This window comes from Choloepus didactylus, chromosome 9 (genome assembly GCF_015220235.1).
Source record: "Choloepus didactylus isolate mChoDid1 chromosome 9, mChoDid1.pri, whole genome shotgun sequence".
Classification (NCBI taxonomy): domain Eukaryota; kingdom Metazoa; phylum Chordata; class Mammalia; order Pilosa; family Megalonychidae; genus Choloepus; species Choloepus didactylus.
In genome coordinates, this window is record NC_051315.1 from 99,838,162 (window position 1) to 99,857,999 (window position 19,838).

Here is a 19,838-nt window from a genome sequence, read left to right on the forward strand (position 1 = left end):
GCAGTGAGCCCAGGAAAGAACTCTAACCAGATACTTCTCCAAGCTCATAGGCAATCACCTACTTCCATGTGAGAATGCTCTTATTCTGCCATTTACATCTTCTGGGCTTTCCCTGTCTGGCTTGCAGTATGCAAGCAGTTCATAAAAAACACACAGATGATGCACTGCTGGTGGCTCATTTAAAAACCACCAATAACAGCAACTGCTACTAGGATAATAACACCAAAAGGAGATACCACCCCTGAGTTTCAACCTCAAAGCAGAGAACTAGTTTCAAGGAAAATGCCAGTCTCACTCTTTCTTGTGTAAAGCCTACTTTTCTAAATTATTCCATTGCTCAAAACACCAATAGGATTCTTTGGAGTCACCACGGAAGTCTTGAGTTAAATACACAGTCCCTATCCCTCCCCATCCGCCCTCACCACACACATAGCAATGTAATCACTTTAGCAACTTCTCAGTAACAAGCTCATTAAAAAGCAATTCTGCCATGTCTCCATAAAGCTCGCGCCAGAGAACAATGCAAAAGAGGAGATGCCAATTAATTATAGAATGATCACATCTAATGAACTCTGAAACCCTCCTGTCGTTGGTGACTTTGATGAAAAATCAGGAATGCTGGGAAAAGAGTGAAGAGGGACACCCCAACTACCTTGTTAAAACTGTGAATTCCTTCAAATGTGCCTCCTTAGATTCCAGTGTTGATCAAAACAGCAGAGCTACACTCGTGAAACAATGAAATGCCCAGTAAAGTGACATGTATCACGTGCAGCCGTGACTCATGCTACCAAAGCTGCCCTTCCGTCTTCCACAGAATCATCTGATTCTACCCTGTGGGCGACATTGCCTCTAAAGGTATCTCACAGCCAGCAAGTGGCAAACCCTTGTCCTGTGCTCAGGACACCTTGATCTCTTAAGGTAACAAGCACATCATTCTGCTTGCCTGCCCCGACCCTCCTGCCTCTCTATCACCTCCTAAGCAGCATGGGTGCCACTTCTTGGAACAATCAGAGGCCCTTCCCACCACGAGGCTAAAAGTAGGGAAAAGAAAAAACCACGTGCGGCCAACTTGTACCACTACCTGTGTGAGTCCTCTGGTGGGCCTTTAAGTGGGAGCTTTTTGTATAAACTTTCCGGCATCCGTTGAACTGACAGCGGTGAACCCTCTTCTTGTTTTCGGGGCATGCCTCGGCCCCCACCCCTCCTTGTTCGCTGTCACTCTGTCCGCTCTTAACTGCCCCAGCTGCCGCCACAGCTGCTGCTGCTGCCGCCACCCCTCCCACCTTTACTGAGCTGAGCGCAGCCTTCTTGGCCACCAGTTTCAACGTCACTGTGCCATCCACGGCTGAGAGAGTCTGTGAGGTTTTGACCAGATGGCGGCTGAGCTCAGGGGACGACGGGGGCGTTAATGAGGTCACTGCGTTGAGCTGGGCCTGGTTGACGGCTGTGTAGCTGTCTAGAGAAGAGCTGGCTGGCTGGAGGCTGAGGCAGGTCTCAGATAGCAACTTGTCCCGAGAGAGCAAAATGTCCACTGCTGAGCTCTTCTCGCAGATGGTGGCTTCCACAGGGAGCAGCAGGGGGTCTAAGCGTCGGAAGCTTTCCTCAATGCATGGGGGAGGAGAAGCATGGAGGAAACAGTCTAAGTCCTCACCAAAGGTCTCCGAGATCCTCCTGGGCTCTGTCTGTAGGTAGCGTTCCAATTCAAGGCATGTCTGCAGAGGGGTTAGAGGGAGGGAGAGAAATAATCATCAGAGGCAAATAACACCATGAGGCCAAATGTTGACAGGAAGAGGAGAATGGTTTCATGACTGGTTCCTGTTCCTGAAAAGTCTCTTGTTGAAAAGCTCTGACCTTGTTACTTACTCTCTGATTTCTTCTGGAGGGTTGATAAAAGTCACACTGTGAGATTTCAGCTACAATAGTGGAAGGGGAACTAGACGCACAGAAGGAGTATCTCACACCATCACCATCCTAGCAAATATTAAACAATGAAAAGATGTTCTCTAGCCCCACAATCCAATTTAACAGGTAAGATGCTCCAAGCATCCCCAGGAGTTCCCACAAAGCAAGAAGCAAATAGAAACAAAGTTTTCATGACAAGACAAGACATCCTATAGTCCAACTTTATCTTTCAAAATCAACTTGAGCAAGTCACAGAAATAAGTCAGTTTTCCAACTTGCTCTGAAGGACAAGCTGTGTCTACCCAAACTAACTACAAGGTGATCTCAGCCATAATCCAGCAGCAAGCCCTACCAGCAGGAATGGATATTGTTCCAAAGAAAGCCTTTTACAAAACCTTTCTGCAAAGACACAACCCCTATAGTCTACAGCAAGCCATTAAAAATACAGTTACATATTTTGTGGCAAAGGGCATGAATCTTATTTCAATGGTTTAGGGTCTCTGAGAATGTGACACAAATAAGTTCATACATGGTTATTGGACCCTTAAAGATAGGACCCAATATTTCTCGATCTAAAGTTTTCACCTGGTAAAAAAAAATAGGGAAGAACCCCAAAGTTCCGAGTTTGAACAAATCTTCCTCCATGATGCTCTAAAGTACTTGTAAGATAGTGGAAGTACTTTTATGGCACAAGTAAACATTTAAGAAGCTTATACTCTAAAAGGTCGTCTCACTTAAAAATCCTACTATTCAGACTCTTGTATAAAACTGTGATGCCAAATTTGTACCATCAGCTCAATTCGCTCCATCTTCTGGGCTTCAACAAAGAAACAATGATGGCAAATTTAAAATTTGACCAGCTCCTAATTTGCTGCATCTGTAATGCTTCTATGTTTTCAACCAATGTTCTGACTCTGTTCAGAATATATTTTAATGATATACCTAGTCATGTTGTTTCTGTCAAGGATTTTATTTTGGTGACATTTTGAAAGATTGGTTTTCAATCAAACTACTGGTAAAGCTCTGCATTACTGAATAAGAAAACCAGATTTCAACTGTGAATCAGCTTTGGACTTCACTGTGATTTTCAACTGCATGAACTAATGAATGTTCCAATCTTCATTCAATATTCATTCAACTACCATGTTCCCAGAAAGGTGCAAGACTTTGTATACATTAGAAGGAGAAGACAGAGTAAATGATCCATGTGAAGTCACAAGCTAAAAATGACATGAATTTATAAAACAACCTGATAGCAAATAAGTAGCATAATATAAAGGGTGCTGAGAAGTTCTTAGGGGATAAGCAAGCAATTAATCCTACCCTTCTATAACATGCAATATTAACCAAGAAAAGTTGATTAGAAAAACTAAATTTTGATTCTGATTTACTTATGGATTAAATAATAGTTCTGGCTCAATAGCTTCCCACCACTTTATATTAGAAACCAATTCTACAGCCTTTTAAGTTTCTAGAAATATGCATTATCTCACCCCTTTTCTGAATTCCACATCTCAAATATTTTAGCTTCTTTTTCCATCTCATTGCTAGAAATTATCATTTACTTCTCTCCAGTGTTGAAACCTTCGTATTTGCTCCAGTCAATTCACCTCTGGATTATAAGATTTTACTCCCGAAACCTCCCTTCCCTTTTTAAACCATCACCTACCAAGCACAGTGCCTGGCATCCAAAAGGTATATAATATCTGCCAGACAAAGGCAAAATCAACTCTATACTAGGATTTTGATCACCCCACCTCCTTCATTCTTCAAAAGCCATCAGCTGACATCCTATTCTGGACAGTGCTGAGGCTAGTAACCTTAGAAATAGCCACCAATATATGTCTTCAAGAATATAAGTGTCATGCTTCTCAAGCTCTGCCTAAAGACCAGAACCAGATCTTCAAAAAGCAGATATATCTCCGTTAATGATAACCTGAATCATGGGTTAAAAGATGCCTTGATGTAGTTCCCTCCTCACACACAAGAACTCTTTCACATACGCTGTCACCACTGTCTGTGGAGAGAGCTTTGGTATACTAGGACCTCTTATATACTTTCTAGCCCAAAGATTTGAAAGTCACTAAGAATTTGATGATAATTGTCAGATCTCTTCATATTCAGAATTCTAATGAGCTGAGATGTTCTAAACACATTTACACTCTCTTCTCGGAAGACTAAAAAAATAACCTATCCATTAGGCCCTGGTTCAAATTCCAGAAGCACATGGGGCACACATATGATCTAAGAAAGGAGAGGCATCCCATCCCTAAAAAGTTGAAAATCTGGACCATGTTGGGGAGGCTAACACTTGTGATTCTGATACAGGACTTTCTTATTCTGTCTGAGCATTAGAGAAGCATACGTACCCACTAGGATGTGCTGGATAGTTCTGTGACATTATTATGGAATTATTTTTGACCTGAAAAATCCACTTTTGTAATATCTACTGAAGATGAAGCCTGGGAGAGTAGAGAAGACGTTGTCAACTGGAAACTGGGTGAGAGGTGTAAGGATTTGCTCATCGGGGAGGACCTTGATATTAGCTTATTTCCAACCCAAAGAGAAAGTTTAACTCTAATGTTTAAAAAAATGATTAAGAGAACTCCCTTAAGAAATACCTAATACTTAAAGTGGAATTTGAGGTAGCAGTATTTAACCACGGATTTTAAATACACACACACATACACACACACACACACACACACACAGAGGTATGTACAGAAATAAACGTGTGTGTGTACATGACAGTATGCATACATCTCCTAGTTCTGTGCACTGAGAGGGCCTACAAGCAGAGACCCCAGTATCAAGGAACACAACTGACACACACATCTTGGTTTGTAATACCATTCTCCAACAAAAGGAACTTGACATCCTTGGAGAAACATTTGATTCAAGGTTTAAGGAAGAGAAAATAAAAAACGATCCTGGAATATCTTGTGGTGCAAGAGGTAAGGAAGTGCTCATAAAGTGACAGGGGTATGCTGAAAAGACTCAGGAGCTAACTTCAAGGAGCTCTCAATGGCCCTGTCTGGACAATCTGAACAACAAAAAGGAGTAATGGTAGTAACGGATTATAACCTGTAGAATAAAATAAATATCTATGAATCAAAACAGACATGAATAAATAAGTGAATAAATAAAACAAATGGAGGATTAGTGTCAGCTCTTCTTTATAGTGCACATAGTTAATAGACATAGAAGGAACGATGAAAATAGAAAATCAACATTAGGTAACAAAGTAATACAGACTGCAGGCAAGAGTCACCATTAGATACTAAGATTAGTAGATAAAAGCATGATGAGAAACAAGATATGTGCATAGCCCCAAAATATTCCCCTCAAGATAATTGTTAATTACGAAGATCAAAATAATAATTTTATAGTGGAGAAAACTGGCAGTCATCACTTTTACCAGGTGATCAAAGTTAACATCACCAATAAAAACACATATTTACATCCTCCTGATATGATACACTGAAAAGGGTACAACATTATTTGGTGGTATTCCTGCCATAACCTCATTCCACTCATGAGCAAACATCAGACAAATCCAAATTGAGAAGCGTTCTACAAAATAATGCCAATGCGCTTTAAAAGTGTCAAGGTCTTGAAAAACAAAAGAAGATGTCACAGATTGGAGGAGACTAGGAAATGTGACAAGTAAACACAATGGGCCCTAGCCTGGATCCTGGACATGGTGAATAATGTAATTCAAATGCAATCTATAAATTAGTTAATGGCATTGTTAACAATGATAATTTCCAGGTTCTAATAATTGTACCATGGTGATGTAACGTTAAGGGAAGCCGGCCAAAGTGTATATGGAACTCTATAGACTATTTTTGCAACCCTTCCATAAATCTAAAACTATTTTTTCAAAAAGAAAGAAATCATAGGTGTCTATAGATTTCAAATTTGGATACAGAATTCAAATGTTTGTCTCCTCCACCAGAATCAGAGATGTACTCTATCCCAATGACACTCTAGCCAGTAAATGCCAAATCTGAGTCAGCAGATATCAATTTAATTACATAAATTATGCCTGTCTGTTATCTCACCTTGAAGATATGAGGCTTTCCTTGGCCTGACTTGACAATATAATTCAAGGCTTAAGCCATTGGAGCAACTCCCACCCCATCAAAAATCTACTGCAGTTAACAACAGAAAGGAAATGTTACCAAGTCCAAAGTGATTTCCTGATATATTTATGAGCCACAGATGAGCTTTGTGAATACTTTCTGATATCCCAACTTTGCTACTTCACCTTGTTTCTTAATAATTACCACCCAATATTGGTTTTGAAATGATCACCCTGTAATCTTTTTTAATACTCTCTCCATTGTTTTCATGGCTGTATTATTTGTTGAAACCTGCTTATTAAAAGTGCTAATCCAAGGCCTAGTTAAAAATTTAAAAATATCCAAACCTATTACTGCCATGCCATGTAGAATTTGAAAGAGAACAGGATAACCTCAATCTTGCAGCACAAACTAAGTTTACCAAAATCTCCCTGCTGCCGGCAAGAGGTAGTTACTTCCGTGGAATCAAGAAAAAAGTAAGAAACTCAGTCATGTATAGGTATGGTGGAGCCCAGGTTACCAAAACGGCCTTCCTTCAACCTGTCCTTATCTTTCCAAAAATTACATGAAACTTGCCAGTCAGGATTACAAAATATCTCCTATCACTATTGTCACTTCGCCTACAACCTTGACAATCTACTAAAGGGTTTCCTTTATCTCTTTTACTCTCTCCACTTTCCTTTCAAGCATATGCCTATATGCTTGAAATTATCTTTCACTAAAAGTTCAACATAAAGTCGATCTTCTTTAGGAAACCTGATCTAGAAAAAATGGAGTAAAGAGAATACATGCTAACTCCCAAGGGTTTATAGACACCCCCACACCCCACCCCACCCCCCCACACACAACCTTGGACAATCAGACAGTATCTCAAAAATGTACCTAAGATTCCATATATCAATGGGTTGTCTGGTTTATTAGGATTATGATTTCCTTAAAAGTGATGATCCTTTTCTTTGTACCATACAGGTTCTTAGGCAGTAAAACTAATCATTTGAAGCTAAATCTCTACCTTTGTTATCTGAAGAGATGTCTACATGTCTGAAGTGGTGTAGAGGTGTAAGATTAGGACTTTCTGATAAAATGAGCTGGATTCACCTCAGAGGCCCCACCCATTACCACCACTCTTAACCACAACCATGTTCAGCTGGGGCAGACACTAATGCAGGCTCCTTGATGCCACCTCTTTACAAACGAGTACTTAGAACACAGAAATTTCTCATTTTTTTTTCTGTCTTGTAATTTGGACAGAAGAAAAAGCCATTTGTTCAATATTTTTGCCACCACTAATAACTGTGCCATATGGGTAATTAACTGAAGTCTTCTGACCCATGTATGCCCAAGTAAGTTGGTGAATCAAAGAAAAAAATCCAAAGAATTGTACTTTGCTAGTGAATTTTTCTAGAATAATGCAGTGTCCATGGAATAAAAAGCTACCCAATCTTTTATAATCAATTATCAGTCATTTGTGGTCCCTTTAGCCAGCTTTCCTTCATCCCAACAGTTCCATCCATTTCACCTAAGAGAGCCAAGAGTTAAAACTACAAAGAGATGAAACAAACTGGGGAAAGAAGGTAGATGCAAAAATATGAGAAATGCAGCTCTCCATTTCATGGAAACTCGCAAAGTCAGACTTCTGAGATCAGACCTTGCCCCAATGATGAGGATGCTGCTTCTGGTGAGGAAGGTGTGAACTCTGGTTCCCAGAAAGAATGTTCATCCAGGTAACTGCATGCACAGGTGAACTGTACTGGCTGCCCATGGGAGTCCCTTCCTGGCATTTACTATGTGTGGTTTTGTCACGTGCTATTAACCATGGTGCCACAGTCCCCAAAGAATCTGAAATACAGAAACAGGGAAACGAATCCCTTACCTTTCTCCTGAGAGTGTCCCACTGCTTAATTACTTTTTTTGCACTCTGAAATCTTCACACACATCCCAGAATGGAAAGTTCAAAGTGACACAAAACAAGCTACTGAAAGTATGGTAATTTGGAGCTCCCTTATTAAAGAGATCTTCTAAAATGCTCATTCTTTTCTGACTTATTATCACATATATTTACACTTTGCCCTTCTAAGCAAAATCATTATTTCTCACATTCCTGAAACTAATTTGAAAAAAAAATTTGTAGAATTGCAAAGACTGATATTTATGAGAACTTGGTGATTTTTTTGCCCTTCAAAGGATGATGTGATGTCATAGCTCTAACACATTTCTAGCCTTTTAAAATTAGGTCAGAGTGGGAAGATAAGAAAGGAAGTGAATAGTATGGCCAGAGAGTTCTGGTACCATTTTCTTCCCAGGGAGTGGAGGACGAGAAAAGACACTGTGATTAACAAGCTCAGTGAGCCCAATGGGAAAACTTTAGACACCAAACACTTGAACTTTTTTTGCCTGCCTTCCTGGGTTTCAACATTTTAACGCAGGGTTGAGGAAGAGGACTGTAACACTAAACCTATCTCATGGCAGGCGGCATTTATGAATCAGTGACCAGAATCAACCTCGTAAGACCTAGGCAGGGATTCCTAAGGAGATTTTAAACAAATGTTCACTTTCTCTTGACTTTCATTCCCACAAAATACTAGGGTGGAAGGTTAGGAAAGAACATTGTATAGAAAATGTTCAGTATAGAATACAAGTGAAAATCTCTTTCTGCATATTTTTAGCTATTAGGTTTAAAAATAAAATCCCCCATCAGTAGCATACCCCAGAGGTACACTAGTATTACACATACTGTCAGAACTGCTGAAGTCCACAAAATTACCATGGTACTGCAAACAATGTAAGATCACATTCTTTTGAACTGTTTTTCACATCACCTGGTTGCTGGAGCTGAAACCAAATTAAATATTTCCCTCTAGTAATTTGTAAATTCTAAGAGACAATGCTGCAGAAATTAATCTAATTCTAACCAAACATCAAAGTTGGGAAATTTCTATTGAAATCTGTTCAGCGGTTCTCCTCCCCAAATTATTTTCAACATACAAAGAAAATATCTGTTTGAATATTTTTGCTTTAGGAGGTGAGGGAGGAAGGCGACAAGATTAAAGGCCCGGGGAGAAGGTGATGTCTTTGAAAGTACTTTCACCCAGCACATGATGCAAAGCAGCTGCAAATACCCCTTTCATCTCCCAAGGATTCCTTAGTTGCAACTTATAAAAGAAATCCCCAAAATAACTTAAATCTGAATTCAACGTTAAAGCAAGTTTTCAAGTCACTTAAACTGGGCAGAGCTGTGAGCTGTGGCCCAGGTTTTACGCCCCTTGGAAAGAAGTGCCCAGGGTCCCCCACACATTCGACAACTTGGAAATGAATTTTCCTCGTTCATAATGTCTGCGAACTTCAAACTTAACAGTGATCCCAAGGGACAAGATGGCCTGTGCACTGAGAAGCCTTCCTAAATTGTTCAGTGTTGCTTTTCCAGATACAACTTTTCAGGATGTACCAATCTGAAGTCCACTGGTCTACCCTCTACCTTGATTCCTGAAGCTGCTCCATTCATCCTTAAGAAGAGTCACTCGCTATCACTTGGCCACTGGACTGTAACCAAATTCCAAATTCTGAGTGGTCAAGAGATACCAATGCTCATGCACAGTTGGATTGTTTAAGAAGCTTAGATCCCCTATGTTTCTCATACCTCAGTAGTCTTATATGGTAATATTATAATCCTACACATATCACAAGTGAGACCAAAGGCCTAAATCTTGGCTGGGAACAAAGTTTAAAAAGGAAGAAGTGCAGAAGAGAAACTCCTAAAGGAAAAACCCATGTGACCCATGACAACGCAGCCTGGTCCCTTCTTGGGAAGGAGCCCCAGGACTTCAGGGCAAGTCTCTCTCCTGAGAAGTGATGGTTTTGCCCAGGACAATGGCCCTGATGTTTTTTTTCAGCGTCACCATTAATTTTCCATAAAGAGCCATTTTCTCGATGGGCACTTGTGTCAGGCAGGGTCTGATGCTTCAGAAACCTGTAATTATTCTTGGCTCCCCACCCCCCACAGCCTCTGCACCTGTGTCAGTTCAAGGCACCAGCTGGCCATGGCTTGCCTCCTGCCTCTTAAAGGGGCGGGAAGGGGGGGTTGGGCGCATTCACTGGAAACCCAAACTCACATTACTCGCCTCTTCCACCAAAACAGGAAAACAAAACAATAAATTTAAACTCACCAATCTCATCCCTTTCCCCAAGGAGGGTTGCCAAAGGAAATAAATAAACATTAATAGGCCAGAGAGCCTTCATTCAAATCCAAATGACTGAAAAACACAGTAACAGAGAAAAGTCTGACAAGGGGTTATTAATTCCGTTTTACAACCGGCTTTTACTCCCATCCCACCCACTCCTCTAAACTTACGCAGGCACTCACACACCCTCCCCAAACTCCCCGGGCCCCTCTGCACTTAGTGGCCTAGACTGGGAACATGCCGAACCCATTACATCACCTCCCCTTCCTCTCCCAAATCCCTTGCATAGGCTGACTCAGGCAATTGGGATTTTTTTTTTTTTTTTTTTTTTTTTTAAGGCAAGCTCATTTGATTGACACCCTCCTAGAATATTCTTAATCCTTCTCAGTTGGGTTAATAAAATATATCCCATCCCTACACACCTATTAAAAATACATGCACATATACTTCTTTTCCTTCAAAGTACAGCTGCATATGTATACACGTGTACACACACACACACACACACACACACACACACACACACTTACAGCTTGAATTTCCCAAGAACAACAGGTCCAAATCCCATTGGGGTCCTCAGTGGCAGATGCAACTTAGTAGCTGGTGATCACAGAGGATACTTGCAAAACCAAGAGCTTTCAGGAACTTCCATGTGGAATGTTAAAGACAATGTGGGGGTGCGGAAGGAATGCGTGTTCTACTCCTCAGACCATGTTTAAGATGCAACCAAAAACATAACAAACCAAACTTGAAGGTGCTTTTCCTGATGTGGCTGGTTGTGCTTTTACTTCTTTTGAGGCACTTGGAATCATTTTGCCAAAATATTTAAGGTGGCTGCGTGGGTGTGCCATGTGTGGTGCCCCCCAGTTAAGGAGCTAGACTAGCAGTGTTTATTAAGAAACAGAACAGTGCAGGGGGAAGGGTTTTAAGAGCACTGGCATGGATCAAGACTGCCTGGGTCCAAAATCAGGTTGCACTACTTACTAGGTTGCATGACACTTGAGCAAGTTACTTACTCTCCCTGTCCTCAGTCTCCCCATCTGTAAAACAATATGGCAGTGGTACTTACCACAAAGGAGTGTGTGAGGGTTCCATCACTTGACACCTATCAAGTGCTTAGAACAGGGCTGGGCACACGTTATGTAAGTGGTAGCTATTACATAACTGGAGTTATTGTCTTTATACTTCCAAACAGACAGCAAATATAAACAAATGTATCACAGGCATGGAAATAGAAAACCAAATATACCAAACAAATATCAAGGGAAAGTCAACCTGCTGGGTATATAAGGTTAAGGAAGCAGGGTACCCCAGGCCATGAAGATCGGCCCCAACCAAGTTGCCAAGCGACTTCCACCTCTCTGGGCTCAATTTCTTATCTGCCAGGTGAAGGGGCTGGATTTCTAAGGGACCTACTAGTCTGAAATTCTGTGATGCCATGAAGTGGTAGCAGTAGAAGGATCAAGACAGAAGAGCCATACATGTTCATTCCGGACAGGTTCACAGGAACTGACACTTTGCTCTGCTGTCCACTTGGTTGGTAAAAGGAGGGGAGTTTGGAGAGCCTAGAAGATGGTCTTTGAACCTTCATCTCCACTTGGGCTGCACGTCTTTATTATGAGGCCTTAGATACTCAATAATCTGAGTTGACAGGAGGCTATTAAACTTTAATTTCTGGTTCACCACAGATATCAGCCTCATTGGATCTAAGCTGTAAGCTTCTCTACCATGTAGGTGCCTCACACACACCTGGACCTGGGCATGACATGTGGCCTGCCTCAAGTATTTGTCAAATGAATAAATGAGTGAATGAATGAATGAAGCAATTCCCCCCAAAAAAATCTAACTGAAAAGGCAACAGCTATCACAACCCTGAGCAAGCAGGGGTCCACATGTATAATGAAAGCCAAAAAGTCTTCCTTCTTCTTCAAAAGTGCAGTTAGAAACTGTGTGTGTATGCTTATTACAACATTTCTGGAAGGATACACCCCTATTTTAAGATTTAACTATAGGTTATATTTATTTCTCTCTTCAGTGTTTTTCATGTGGAGAAAAATGCTTACTGTCTGGGACAGATCAAGTATTCCAAACTGACAGGCCAATTTAGGTTCATAAAAGGCCACAGGGCAGACATATGTATCAAATCAATGTATGATCTCAACAGGGGAAATTGGGGTTATATGGGAACTCTCTTGCACTATCTTTACATTCTTTCTGTAAATCTAAAACTATTCTAAAATAAAAGGTTTATTTTATTTATTTTATTTTTTTAAAAGGTCACAGGGCAGCCCTGAGAATCTGCACCTGTGTTGGAAGTCACAGTCATTTCCTGGCCTCAGAGAATGTCTCTCTCCCTTCTGCCACTTCCTCTTATCTCCTTCAGCCTCCAAAACCACCAAGAAAAGAAGGAATAAAGACAAATGGAAAAGATGCTATTTTCAAATGACATTTTTTACTGGTGAAAAGAACCCTGGTCTGGGATCAGGTTCACTACACCTCTCCCAGCCACCTCCCCTCCCCTCCTCACTAAATGACTGAACCTGCAAAATGAGTGAACTGTACTCAAAAACTATCCTGCTCAAATCCTTCAATGGCTTGCCTTCACTCCTACTCCTTACCATGCAAACCAGATCCTACATGATCTGGCCTTGCTTTCCTCAACTCCTACCCCTCTCTTCTTTGGCCACTACACTCCTCACAGGAGCCTTCTTGCTGTCCCCAGACACACCAAGCTCATGCCATTCTCAGTGCCCCAGTATCTGCCATTCCCACATCCCACAGGGCAGGTCCCCCAGGTCACCACATACCTGCCTAGATAAACTAGCCCAAACACCCCATTCATTCTCCATTACACTACTTCTTTTAGATGCTTTTCAGTCCTTACCAAGCCCTGGAGAGCTCTAAATAATTCATTTGTTTGCATGTCTATAGTCTACCTTCCCTACTAGAACTTAAGTTCCAGGACAGCAGGGACTTCATCTTATGCACAAATGAATTACCAGTGCCCAGCACTGTGCATGGAAAAAACATCCAGAAACACATTAATTGGATGAATAATACATGAATCAATGAAGCCATTAATCAAATCCTGAAATTCCAGGGAAGACTTGAGCTGGTCTCTCCTGCCAGGAAAATCTATCCTAAACTGCCTACCTTATTAGGTCAAAAAGTTTCAACATCTTTTCTTTTCATTTCAAGTATTAACACTAAGGAGGCACTGGTTGATTCACACTCATTAGGAAGGAGTAAGATGGAGCCTCTTCTCCAGACAAAGAGTTTAGTCTTGGGTCCTCACCTCTCCCCAGTTCAAACAGATGCAAAGAGGGCATTTCTTCTCAGCTGTCTGTATTGCATCATGTGCTCCGAGAGTCACTCAGATGAACAAAACCCACCCCTTTCCCGGCCTCCATGCCAGGTGTTTATTAGCTGGTGTCCTGAGGGAACAGATTAAAGATAGAGGTTCAACCCACTTTCTATTATTTATTCCCATTTCTGTCGCCTAAAGGATCTCCCTGAAAAGACCACTCTGGCCATTGGTCTGCAAAGCACTTGAGAGTCACAGCAATTTGGTTCCCTATGTCAGCATCCCCATGTAATCCTCAAATGAAAGGGTCCATTCAAATCTGGCAATTACCAAGGACTCTTGTTTTCGGAGTCATCCTAAAAAAGCCTCCCTCTCCACTTACACTGGCATGGTCCTTCAAAATTCCTCTTTTGACCCATACTAGAGACTTTTCCTTAAATTCCTAAACACAGAAGCATTTCATTCCTCTCCATTCCCTTTAAGAATTTTACATAAAAGGCTATCTCTACTGAGAGGTGCTATTTATTTCAAGATCATTATTTCACAGATACAGAGCCCTCAAACACTGAACCTGGAAGTGAGCCAAAATCCAATTAAGAGGGTATGGCGTTTGAACTTGGCAAGAGCTAAGGGTGAAAATATTGAATATAAGCTGTACAGGGTTTTCAAGAGTGTATGAGTGTATGTATCTGTGTATGTGTGTCTAACCACTGACAATGAAATGTAGATTCTTTTTAAAGCATTTCAGATGCCTTTCTCTAAACCTGTCATTGTTCCCAAAAATCACAAAGCCATCCCCTTCCTTGCTCATTATGTTAGGCAACAGGAGTCTTTCACAGGCTGACTGGGAAAGGAAGAGATGGTTTTCTATCATGTAAAGAAGACGAAAATTGTGCTTGGTGCATTCCTGAACCATGTTACAATGCTGCAGATTTCAAACTGACAATTCAACTCAACCTGACAGAGAAGAATCAAGCACTGAGGCCCTGAAGTTTGGATTCCAGTAGCTCTGGCACCTCACTTAACCTTAGGTGGCTCAGCTGATATTGGATGACATACACTTTCGGGCACACCAGGCTCACTGAAGAAGAGACACTAATTTGAATCATCACTGCCATCCCTTCTCCCCTTTGTTCCTGTCTGAACCAATTTCCATACAGTTTCAAAGAAATCATCAGCCCATGCAAAGGGGAAATCCCAATGGAGCAGCAACTACATTAGCAGCATAAGGGGGGAAATCTCATTTCCAATCCAGTTGCTTTGTTGTTTCAACCTCCAAGGAAGGTTGCCACATACACACAATGTAAATTAAGTTTTAAAACAGCACTGTGATTTAAAATTAATAAAAACTCTCACGGGGAAAGGGTGGTTCTGGGTACAAATCTCCTCACACGGCGAAGGTCAACTCTACCACAGCTTGTGTGTGGTCTGGGTCTTTGAGGTCTCAATCATCCCAGCCAATGAAATATTTTAGAACAGCAACTATTCATTGAAGCCCCTGCATTTTCTACTTACGGCTTATGGTGAATGAATTCTCAGTCCAAGGCAGTTTCTGTACAAAGCATTTTTAAACTACTTTGTTGACAGACTTCATGGAGATGTATTTTAATGGTTCAAATTAAGGATTCCTTTTTGGCATGACAGCCTATGCCAGTGTGATTTCCCAGAGCCCTACTTACTGGAATAAAACTCATGGCAAGACACCAGCGTGACTGCATCATTAATTAACCTGAACCACATACCGGAACATTGCTGCTAATAAAACTCCTCTATAAAGAAAACATGTTTTCTTCTAACGAGAATCCTGGAATGTGGGGCCCAGCAGAGTCACTGCCTTAATTAAAGAGAGATTCTGATGTCTATGTCTATGTGATCGCCATGAAATTTGGTCGTGTGTGGCTTGATCTCCAGTAACTTGAGTTCTTTGTGTGTGCTTTTTGGCAAAAGAAAAATGATATCCAAACTCTCAGGGATTGTTAAAGACTATGCGATTGAAAGGATCTCTTCCGCTGAGGGAGAGGATGCTCTATCTGCCCTGTGCCTCAATTCACTGAATCAGAGAGCTGGTAGAAACTGTCCATTTTCTCTGGCGTCAGAAACAGGAACAAGTCCTAAGTGTAGCACCCAGGTGAAACTGGGACTTTTTCAATCCATCAGGCAAAATGACAGATGCCTGTTTTTACAAAGAAATCTTTTGTGAAAATCATCTGAAAGTGGTTATTAACACTCATCATCTAACCTTGGAGTCATCCAATGGGGCAAAATAGGCAGCAAGAATTAAAATCCCCATCCTATGTTATGGGAACTGAACCTCGCAGAGGAAATTTGGTTTTCCACAATCCTGTAACCATACAACCAAATAAGACCAGGAACAGAACAAAACGTTTTTTTGGTTACTAACAATTAGTCCCAATGCTCAATCTTCTGCAAAGGATTTCAAAACATTCTAAAAATTCAACAGACCATCAACCCTTAGCAACCTTGGTGGAATAAGGATTCCTGACTAAGTTGGGGATTTCACAAACACATATCCAAGTTGGAAACACACTATTAGATCCCAAACTTCATTACCCAAGCTTTTAAACTACATTTGCTCCGTGTAATTTCTCTGCCTTTGCCACTTCTGGTGTTACTGAGGTGACTGGTTTCAGTTTTGTCAACAACCTTATTACGAAATTTCTGAGCTTTTCCTGGACGTTCTCTATCTTGGCTGGATTGTTAAAAGGAATGGGATCTTGGCTATTTCAACCTGTCAGCATCGAGTGGAATGGTTGAGAGGGAAGGAAACGGAACTAGTAACACTTTCTAAAATCTGAACTAAGAAAGCTTACAAACACAACTTACTGAAGACCTTATTTTATTTGTTTATTTGACAAATGTCAAATACACGGAAACTTAACTTGATACAGTTTTTTAAAGGGTGACTTTGGACCTGCTATCCAACATTTGCTTAAACATTTCTTAATTTTAATAAACATTAAAATGCAAATTCATCTAAACCAGATTCAACTCTTCCCCCCCCCCAAGTGCCCCTCAGAATAGTAGTTCTGAAGTATTATCAATCACCCATTCCTTTTGTTAAAAGATTCAGATAGAAACTGCATCTAGAAAAAGGATATGCAAAAAGTAGAAGCAGTAAGAAGAAAAGGAAAAAATGGAAAATAGACCAACAGCAAGCCTCTCTTTCCTGTGTAAAGATCTTGAAAGCCAATGGCTGTTTCTTATTAGGTAACACATCTCTAACCAAGGGGATCCATCGAACTTTGGGCAGCAAGTCAGCTCAAGGACAAAATTTACAACTGGCTATGTTCCCTATATGGAACCTGAAAATTAATTTTACAATGGTTTTGTTTATAATGGTCTGTCAGTAACAAACTAAGAAAATGATGGCCAATGGGTGAAGACAAACATCATGATTTCAAATGCGTGGTGGTGGAAGACCATCTTTGTTAAAAATCAGGTAATTTAGCATCTAATTGGAAAGCGGCGCCTAATAAAACCTGGATATCAGAACCCTTCAACTTTGGGACATTTTGATAGGTATGTAAAATCAAAGGCAGTGTGACTTCATGGAGAGAGCACAGAACAAAATCAGGAGAACTTTTACCGGCTCAGCCTACAGAATTAGCTCTGTGGCCTTCTTCAAGTCACCTCCTCTTTGGGCCTTGATTTCTTTACCAGAAAACTAAAGGTGTTAGTAAAACATACATATTTACATACATACATACATACATACACACTATACCCTCAAAAATATGAAAGTCCTCTGACTTCTTATGACCAAATCTTAATTGTCTAAGGGAAGTAACATAAGGAAGATGGATTTTACTACTCTGATCTCTCTGCTTATAGAAGTATCACATAGTCTCCAGTCTCCAGTCTCTCAGTTTCAAATTCCAGACTGCATTTTCTGCCCAGTGTCCTAGACAAAGTCCCATGATATAAAGCCACATCACTGTCCTTAGGATGCTGGAGTAAACAGGTTCGTTTCGAAGGATACACTCCTCTAAAAGTTAGCAATGCCCCTCCTGATAAATCTAGATTAGGATTCACCAACTCAAATACCTACAGGGGCCAAGAAGTTAATATCCATTAGTAAAACGGTCAAGGAATAATGTAGTAAGGAGTGGTAGAGACTGTGGTAAACTGGATAGTACAACCTGTCTAAAGGGGGAGATGCTACATAGCTCCAGCTCACTGATAGCATGTAGGAAAAAATGGAGGTCCAGTGTCAGCAAATTTTTAAAGAGAAACCAAAAATCAATAGGGTTTATGTGACCCTGCCTACATTTTTTAGATGTTGATAGCTAATATTAAAATTTAGCAACAGTGTGTGAGCCAAGCAAGTTGCTCATGGCTACCAGTTTGAGAACTGTGTTCCAAATGAAGGGAGAGGGAAAGTGAAAGAACAGAGGCAGATTTGCGCAGTTCTTTCCTTGCCGTGGACTCAAATCACAGTGTAAGATCTCTATCAAACTTTCTCTCTTAGGTTAGCTACCAGTGGGGGGAGCTTAAGCCCCACTGCCCACAAAGCTTTCCCATGAAATGCTTCATTTGAGGAGAGACCCACTTGGAGGAAACTTACTGAATAAGCAGCACAACCATTAGCCCTCAGCTCAGTTACACTTGCCCTAGCACCACCCAGTTTGAATCCCTGCTCTCAAAAAGAATCTCCACACAATCATGAGGGGTCTGCAGAGACGGCACTGTGAAATGTCAATCAGGAAGACTGAAGAACTAGGATAAATTGGAGAACCTTGAGGTCTAGGGCCAGGCTTTAGACTTCTCTTGGGCTAAGCACAGTGTTTGGCTTATCAGCTGCTCAATCAATACTTCTTTAATGAATTTTTTTTTAAGTTGTGATTCTGGGCCACTACTCTCTTTGTATGTTCTTCTCTGGGATGACTCAGATCCCAATTAGTAGATCTGTCCAAAAGGATAATGATTGGGGAGAAAAAACTCTCTGCTAGAATAAGAGAGTTAGGCCCTTTTGAATTCTGTTAGCTTTCTAGCAGCAAGGACTGGATCTTGTACTTCTTTTAAATTAATTCAACCTTTTTTTTTTTTTTTTTTTTTTAACTGAGTATCCATTTTATATCAGACACTGTGCTAGAGACTTTGGGAGATACTAGGATTAAATACCTGTCTAAAGGTGCTCATGGTCTAGTAGGGGCAGAGGGATAGAAATACACACAAAGACAACAGGGCAGGTGTGCGAGTAATAACTAGGGTGAAGAGAGTGCTAGGGTAACGTGGAGAAGGAACTGACTCACTCTTCTGGAGAGGTCCAAGAAGGCCATGTGAGAAAGGCACATTTGAGCTAGACCCAGAGCTTTTGCCAAGTATAGGAAGCAAATAATGGCACTCTAGAAAGAGCACACAACACAAGCAATGGTGCAAGGCACGAAAGCCCATTGTGCATTTGCAGAAGGATGAGCAGTCTAGGGGTTCTGATGATGGTGTACATGTTTAAGAACAACAAGAAATGCATCCCTGGGACCTAGAAAATGCCAAATACTTTTGGCTGATGATTACATTGCTGTCTTTTTCTAAGCTTAGCTTTACTGGTGTGCTTACTAAATAGCAGTGGCAGTTTCTCAGACCGTCAGTGAGAATTCAGGGAAAGATTAAGGGCTTATAAGATCCCAGTGAGGCTCAATGGTTATAATAATGTTGCCAAAGTAATATTCCTAAGCCTAAATGTTTAAAAAAAATCATCTGAAGGTTTTATTTTTTAGATTTATACGCCTAATGTAAAGAACACACACATAACAAACCTTAAAATGTGAACAAAATATCTAGAGAGATGAAGACTGCAGAAAATCTCAGCTATTAAAAAAAAAAAGCTACTGAACTGAGCAAAGAATTCAGCCATGAGTTGCCTGGTAGCAGAAGTAAAAAGATCAACAAGGAGTTAAGAAATTTTCACAATCAAATAAAAGAAATGTTGGTTTCTCAGAGGTCAACTGACCTTTGCACACCAGATCTAAAGCAAAAGGAAAAGGAAGACAAGAAACAAATGGAAAAGAAGGAGAAGAACAAAAGGAGGAAATTAAATGATGAAAAAATCCCTCCCCACCAAAAAAGGATAAATTCCCTCATTAAAATCCATCAAACGTTTAGTTGGTGAGGGGACCCAAGGCTTCAGTGCCTGAGTATGTTTTTCTCCTTCGTAGCCTCTCTGTTGATGTTTTTCTGGCTTTCTAAGCAAAGAGGAAACCTCACCCATTCCTGTAGCCATGCATTTACGACCACATTCTCCTGGCCAATAACCCTCAGCGGCTCCTTGAGGCACTTCTCAAGGGCAGGGTGTCAAGCAATTGGATCTGGTTAAGAAGCGCTGCTGCTGCTCAGGTTGGAAGTTGGCAA

At 40.8% G+C, this 19,838-nt stretch overlaps 1 protein-coding gene across 1 annotated transcript in view; it reads right to left on the reverse strand.

Moving 5' to 3' along the window:
* The window catches only part of KLF7 (Kruppel like factor 7), an 85,100-nt gene that overhangs the window by 40,490 nt on the left and 24,772 nt on the right, over positions 1-19,838 (reverse strand). The window contains exon 3 of the mRNA XM_037849032.1: positions 1,082-1,712. Coding sequence (XP_037704960.1) covers positions 1,082-1,712 — 631 coding nt within the window. The remainder of the gene's footprint in view (positions 1-1,081; positions 1,713-19,838) is intronic.